Source organism: Hyalella azteca, unplaced genomic scaffold (assembly GCF_000764305.2).
Source record: "Hyalella azteca isolate HAZT.00-mixed unplaced genomic scaffold, Hazt_2.0.2 contig15098, whole genome shotgun sequence".
NCBI lineage: Eukaryota > Metazoa > Arthropoda > Malacostraca > Amphipoda > Hyalellidae > Hyalella > Hyalella azteca.
Genome location: NW_025944962.1, coordinates 270,152 through 277,808, shown reverse-complemented (window position 1 = coordinate 277,808; position 7,657 = coordinate 270,152). Strand labels below are relative to the sequence as shown.

Sequence of the window (7,657 nt, the reverse complement as noted above, 5' to 3'; positions counted from 1 at the left end):
ATCACCTCAAACTTGTTAATTACCGGTAACTCCATGGTAATCGGGTAGAAATACTTTATAATGACCTCAAACATCTTAATTACCGGTAACTTGATGGTAATTGTGTAGAAATACTTTATTATCACCTCAAACCTTTTAATTGTCGGGTACTGCTAGGTAATCGTGTTGTAAATTACTTTGAACTCGATGGTAATCGTGTAGAAATACTTATTATGACCTCAAACTTCTTAATTACCGGTAAATGCTAGGTAATCGTGCGGTAAATTACTTTGAACTCGATGGTAATTGTACATTATTAGTTTATTATTACCTCTACGCATCTGGATTATATTTATGAAATATTCATTTCTTAATGCAACTCCTTATCGATATTCATACTTCACTCAAAACTGAGTAAGAAGTTCTCCAGCAATTTGGTTTGACGTTCAGTAGTAAATGTTGTTCAGACTCGGTTAAAAAAATTAATTAAAAAGAAACTTAAACATTTGAATGTATTGATGCTATTTTTTATTTATTCGACTTGATTTGGTGAGAATTTCTGTTGAGTTTATCCCAGCCAGTGTCAAATTTTATTGTCTTTGGTTAATTAGGATTAATGTTGTATATTAAGCGTTAATTAATTGCTTGATAGTTTGTTTATTTTGATCCATAATATTGCTATAGTTAATTAATTTTATTGAATAATTATTATTATTGAATTATTTTATTGAATAATGGTTCAATAATTACCTGCTTAATTTATGCAATAAATATAGGTAGTTAATCAAGGTAATTAATGCCCCAGCGCTTCCAAGAGAGGTGGGGGGAACTTCGCAAAGGTCTTTTGCTAGGTCCTTAATTAGATATGTATTTAGGTTAACTAATACTGCAATAAGTAATTAATTAGTTTAATTATTACCGTAGCGCCCCTAAGACGGCGGGGGGCAGCAGTGGGGGGGACTTCGCAGAGGTAGCTTACTACGTGCTCAAGAACCGCTGCCCTGCGGTGGGCAACCTCACCCTGCGGGATGTGGACGCCCATCTCAGCGCCATCGCCTCCCACCACGCCCAGGGCACCCAAGGTGATTATTAGTACTCATAGGGCATGATGCTGAAGGTGGTGAGGGATGAGGCACTTTAATCTTACACGTGCCCGTTGGTTATACCTAGACTGTTTGGAGGAACAAACAACGGACGACGAAGGCGGTGCAACAGCATGAATAATGACGAGGATGTTCCGATTTGATACAAGGACAAAAGATAGGCCAAGTCGAATTACTACCTCGATGCCACAGTAACACCTTCAGGATACCATAATACCACTGCAACAGGCAAGTAGCAAAGCTCGCACTCACCATCACCTCACATGATGAAGCATCCTACACCTTAATGCATCAGGGGCCATACTTTCAAAACTCGCTAAGTTAACGTAAGTACTTACGCTCTATTTTCTTGTCTGTGATTGCTGGATTTAGCTTGAAAGGCCGTCAATGATTGGCTGGTGAACTTACGATCTCTTAACTTTATTTGAAAGTATAGGCATGATGCTTAGGAATGCATAGATCAGTATGAAGCTGTTGCTGTGATGTTACATCACATCACATTACGTTATCGTCGTGACGTCTTACGTTGTCGTCGTGACGTGTTACGTTGTCATGGTGACGTGTACGTTGTCATGGTGACGTGTACGTTGTCATGGTGACGTGTACCTTGTCATGGTGACGTGTACCGTTGTCATGGTGAAATGTTACGTTGTCATGGTGACATGTCGCGTTGTCATGCGACGCGTAACGTAGCTCCGCCCTCTAGAGGAGGTGACGCGTTGCGTTGTCATGGCGACGCGTAACGTAGCTCCGCCCCCTAGAGGAGGTGACGCGGGTGCTGACGCTGCTGGTGCGCAACATGGCGGCGCTCGAGCAGAAGTGGGTCATCCGCGTGTTGCTGAAGGAGGTGTCGCTGGGGCTGAGCGCCAGCACCGTGCTGACGTGCTGGCATCCTGACGCCAGGGACCTCTACGACGTCAGCAACTGCCTTGACAAGGTCAGTGCTGCGACATCAGCAACTGCCTTGACAAGGTCAGTGCTACGACGTCAGCAACTGCCTTGACAAGGTCAGTGCTACGACGTCAGCAACTGCCTCGACAAGGTCAGTGCTACGATGTCAGCTCGCGAGCTGTTCTGCCAAGATATTAGTCAGCTGAGATCTATTAACGCTCTCTAATTAACCTAATTACACTCCACAGAAATATTTTTACTGATGGTAGTTGATAAGCAATCTTGATTCTTGAGGAACATCATTTCCGCCACACCCGAAATTTTTCCGTACAAAAGTTATAAGATACTGTACTTTTATAATAAAAATAAATAAATAAACCCTTTATAATAACCTTTAATAATTATAAATAAATAAATTATAAAATAAATATCATCAACTGTTGCAGATTGTTCACCTCCCGGCCACCTTGTCGAATTGACATAACTGGTAGCGGGTTTCGACCCCACAACTCGCTGCTATTAACCACTATTATTTATATTAATTAAGCCCACGCCCCGCAGGTATGCACGACCCTGCGTGACCCCTTGATACGCCTCCACGAGGTGCAGGTGTACTGACAGGTCTGGTAATAACTTAATAACTGGTAGCGGGTTTCGACCCCACAACTCGCTGCTATGGTCCCCTGATGCCTTAAGCCCCCTGATGTCCCCAGCAGGTATGCACGACCCTGCGTGACCCCTTGATACGCCTCCACGAGGTGCAGGTGTCGCTGTTCGCAGCGTTCCGGCCGATGCTTGCGGAGCGCGCGGTGCTCCGGAAAATTGAGAAGCAAATGCGGCGTAAAACTTACGTCGCTGAGGAGAAGTTTGATGGCGAGCGATCGCAGCTACACAAGCGTGGCGACACTTACATGTACTTCTCCAGGTGTGTACGTGTACTTGTTGTGTTGTGTGCATGTTCTTATTGAGGTGTGTACATTTACTACTCCAGGTCCAGCAACCTGTATTTCTCCATGGAAGTAACATCGTGTGAACGATAAGTTTCCTCAAAATTCACTGTTTCAGGAACAGGTTCGCTGTTTCAGGAACGGGTTCACTGTTTCAGGAATGGGTTCGCTGTTTCAGGAATGAGTTCGCTGTTTCAGGAATGGGTTTGCTGTTTCAGGAACGGGTTCGACTACACTAGCAGTTTCGGGGGCTCCCCCCACGAGGGGTCCCTCACCCCCCACGTGCACGGGCTGCTGCTGCCGCACGTGCAGGAGATCATCCTGGACGGGGAGGTGGTCTGCTGGCACAAGCAATATGGCGTCGTCGTACCTAAAGGCACTTTATATAAATAAAATAAAATTAATATTGTTTTTTATATAAAACATTTTTAAATAGGCAGCCTATGTTTCGAGATTATCTTACAGTATTTAGTTTTACAGTACTAAAATGCTATTTATCAGGTAGCGTTCAGATCTCCGTAACTCAAATTTAAGGAAATGTTCGTCCGTTTACCAAGGCATGGAATTATATTGGTTCGAAACTCACGTAAAGAGAAAGATATGTAGTATAGAAGAAATAAAACGCTAAATTAAAGCTCTGTTAACGTACTAACGTGAGGACACGTTAACGTACACGACGTACCGCAGGGCAGAACCACGACGTTAAGTCGCTGCGCGAGGACGGGCCACTGCAGGTCTGCTTCTGCGCGTTCGACGTCCTGTTGCTGAACGGGCGCGTGCTAACGTCCCTGCCCCTCAGTGAGCGACGTCAGCTGTTGATAGGCGCTCTGCGTCAACAGGAAGGACGTCTCGTAGTGTCGAAACAACAGGAAGTGACCAACAGGTACGTCATCTTCTCACCGGGCCGGTAACTATACGGCCGAATGCCGGCATAACTACGGCCGAATGCCGGTAACTATACGGCTGAATGTCGGTATAACTACGGCCGAATGCCGGTAACTAATGCCGGTTACTATACGGCCGAATGCCGGTATAACTACGGCCGAATGCCGGTAATTAGACGACCGAATGCCGGTTTAACTACGGCCGAATGCCGGTCACTATCCCGTTAAAAAAAATACAAATCTGAATGGAGTTTCAATCGCTTGTATTAAATTGCACATGGTTGTTCATTAAAACATCAGTTCAGGTGGATAAAACGTAAACTTTATCCCAGCAAGGAACAGTTTAAAAGAAGCCAGTTTTTTAACATATCAAGCCCACCAAAGAGACCTTCATGAGCAATAGACAGTTTCATGAATCTTTTAAAGCAAAACCAATACTCTAGCGTTAGTGTACAAGATCGCTGAGAGTTGGTAGAGCGGAACGAGCTCAGGCTAGTACCTCGCTGCCACTCAGACCTGACCTCATACTACGAGGCAGTTACGCCGTGTTGGTCATCCTGACCCATTTAGCCCCGACAAAAAAGCTTGCTACGTGCGCTGTATACGCGTGCTGTCTTTAAGAAAGTGTGTCATATGACCCATTCATTTATGTGAGTGTTAACGCCGTGTGTCGGGCAGGGAGGAGGTCGTGTCGGTCCTCAATGCCGCCATATTGGCCCGGCAGGAGGGGGTCGTACTCAAGGACCCCGACGGACCGTACACCCCCGCCGCCCGCACCGCCGGCTGGATCAAGCTCAAGCCCGACGTAAGCCCACTCCTGTCAGCCTGACTTAAGCCCACTCCTGTCAGCCCGACGTAAGCCCCCTCCTGTCAGCCCGACGTAAGCCCACTCTTGTCAGTCCGACGTAAGCCCACTCCTGTCAGCCCGACGTAAGCCCACTCCTGTNTGATGCTCCCACCTGTACCACAACAAATAATAATTATTCTCAATACAAGCGAATTATGTCACCGGACGCCTGCCACAACCTTTATACTTGTCAGGATGATCAGAGCTCTTACGGCCAAACGCCGGCAACTATCTTGTAAAAAGTTCAAGGACTCTGTTATGAGTTGAATTTCACTTTATTGCAATAGGATGTCTTCCATTAAAACTTCGGTTAACACGGATAAAACACAGTTTTATTTCAGCAAAGCACTTGAAAGGGATACGTTTGAAAAATAACAGAACAAGCACGATAGACATTATACTGCTTGATGGAGCATATGGAGCACAGTTACACAAGAACTAGCGTTGGAGCACAAGATTGCTAACTTAGCAACGGAGCGAGGTGAGTTCAGGCTAGAACCTCACTGTAGGGCTGGCGGGACACGACTGACTAACCGACTCACAGCCGCTCAGACCTGGGCCTATACTTTCAAAAAAAATTAGGAGATCGAAAGTTCATCAGACAATCATTGACGGCCTTTCAGGTAAAATCGACCAATCATAGACAAGAAAATAGAGCGTAAGTACTTACGTTCACTTAGCGAGTTTTGAAAGTATGGCCCCTGACCTTGCACTACGTTGCTACCGCCCAAGTAAGGTCCGACATAAATGTTACCAAGGCGGCCACGCTAGATGTGGCCTTCGGTATGCCCACGAGATAAAATGAACACGGCTAATAGTGAACGAAGTTCATCGTTCACACTGTCAGCCCGACGTAAGTACCTATATCTGGCAGTCTGATGTCTTATTCTCGTATTTAATTGGCGGAATTTCATTATATATCAAATTACGATTACTGTCAGAGATGGTTACTGCAACGATTAATGCTGTGGTTGCTGTGGGCGATGATTATTGTCATGTTTGGTGCAATGATTTAATGGTTGGTGCAATGGTGTAAAGGTCGGTGCAATGGTGTAATGGTCGGTGCAATGGTGTAATGGTCGGTGCAATGGTGTAATGGTCGGTGCAATGGTGTAATGGTCGGTGCAATGGTGTACTGTTTGGTGTAATGGTGTAATGGCTGGTGCAATGGTGTAATGTTTAGTGTAATGGTTGTTGTAATGGTATAATGGTTGCAGTACGTGGAGGCGCTGGTACCAGACCTGGACCTGGTTGTGGTGGGCGGCAAGTACGGCGCTGGCAGGCGACACGGCGTCCTGACCAGCTTCCTGCTGGCAGCCGCTCTCTCCAGTGCTGTCACTGACGGTAACTGCCCTCTCCAGTGCTGTCACTGACGGTAACTGCTCTCTCCAGTGCTGTCACTGACGGTAACTGCCCTCTCCAGTGCTGTCACTGACGGTAACTGTCCTCTCCAGTGCTGTCACTGACGGTAACTGCCCTCTCCAGTGCTGTCACTGACGGTAACTGCCCTCTCCAGTGCTGTCACTGACGGTAACTGTCCTCTCCAGTGCTGTCACTGACGGTAACTGTCCTCTCCAGTGCTGTCACTGACGGTAACTGTCCTCTCCAGTGCTGTCACTGACGGTAACTGTCCTCTCCAGTGCTGTCACTGACGGTAACTGTCCTCTCCAGTGCTGTCACTGACGGTAACTGTCCTCTCCAGTGCTGTCACTGACGGTAACTGTCCTCTCCAGTGCTGTCACTGACGGTAACTGTCCTCTCCAGTGCTGTCACTGACGGTAACTGTCCTCTCCAGTGCTGTCACTGACGGTAACTGTCCTCTCCAGTGCTGTCACTGACGGTAACTGTCCTCTCCAGTGCTGTCACTGACGGTAACTGTCCTCTCCAGTGCTGTCACTGACGGTAACTGTCCTCTCCAGTGCTGTCACTGACGGTAACTGTCCTCTCCAGTGCTGTCACTGACGGTAACTGTCCTCTCCAGTGCTGTCACTGACGGTAACTGTCCTCTCCAGTGCTGTCACTGACGGTAACTGTCCTCTCCAGTGCTGTCACTGACGGTAACTGTCCTCTCCAGTGCTGTCACTGACGGTAACTGTCCTCTCCAGTGCTGTCACTGACGGTAACTGTCCTCTCCAGTGCTGTCACTGACGGTAACTGTCCTCTCCAGTGCTGTCACTGACGGTAACTGTCCTCTCCAGTGCTGTCACTGACGGTAACTGTCCTCTCCAGTGCTGTCACTGACGGTAACTGTCCTCTCCAGTGCTGTCACTGACGGTAACTGTCCTCTCCAGTGCTGTCACTGACGGTAACTGTCCTCTCCAGTGCTGTCACTGACGGTAACTGTCCTCTCCAGTGCTGTCACTGACNCCAGGTGAGTGGCGCCCACCTCTACCAGGTGGGTGGCGCCCACCTCTACCAGGTGAGTGGCGCCCACCTCTACCAGGTGAGTGGTGCCCACCTCTACCAGGTGGGTGGGTGGCGCCCACCTCTACCAGGTGAGTGGTGCCCACCTCTACCAGGTGAGTGGTGCCCACCTCTACCAGGTGAGTGGTGCCCACCTCTACCAGGTGGGTGGCGCCCACCTCTACCAGGGGAGTGGCGCCCACCTCTACCAGGTGGGGTAGTGGCGCCCACCTCTACCAGGTGGGTTAATGGCGCCCACCTCTACCAGGTGGGGTAGTGGCGCCCACCTCTACCAGGGGAGTGGCGCCCACCTCTACCAGGTGGGTGGTGCCCACCTCTACCAGGTGAGTGGCGCCCACCTCTACCAGTTGTATGAGTGGCGCCCACCTCTACCAGGTGAGTGGCGCCCACCTCTACCAGGTGAGTGGCGCCCACCTCTACCAGGTGGGTTAATGGCGCCCACCTCTACCAGGTGAGTGGTGCCCACCTCTACCAGGTGGGGTAGTGGCGCCCACCTCTACCAGGGGAGTGGCGCCCACCTCTACCAGGTGGGTGGTGCCCACCTCTACCAGGTGGGTGGCGCCCACCTCTACCAGGTGGGTG

At 48.7% G+C, this 7,657-nt stretch overlaps 1 protein-coding gene across 1 annotated transcript in view; it reads left to right on the top strand.

Moving 5' to 3' along the window:
- Positions 1-903: 903 nt before the first annotated feature.
- Positions 904-7,657, top strand: part of LOC108676081 (DNA ligase 4) — a gene marked incomplete at its 5' end in the record, with an annotated part of 10,390 nt that continues 3,636 nt past the window's right edge. Inside the window, 11 exon segments of the mRNA XM_018164123.1 lie at positions 904-1,061; positions 1,844-2,019; positions 2,690-2,898; positions 3,139-3,296; positions 3,608-3,803; positions 4,483-4,609; positions 5,869-5,995; positions 6,540-6,553; positions 7,023-7,146; positions 7,323-7,398; positions 7,551-7,650. Of these exon segments, the coding sequence (XP_018019612.1) occupies positions 904-1,061; positions 1,844-2,019; positions 2,690-2,898; positions 3,139-3,296; positions 3,608-3,803; positions 4,483-4,609; positions 5,869-5,995; positions 6,540-6,553; positions 7,023-7,146; positions 7,323-7,398; positions 7,551-7,650 (1,465 nt within the window).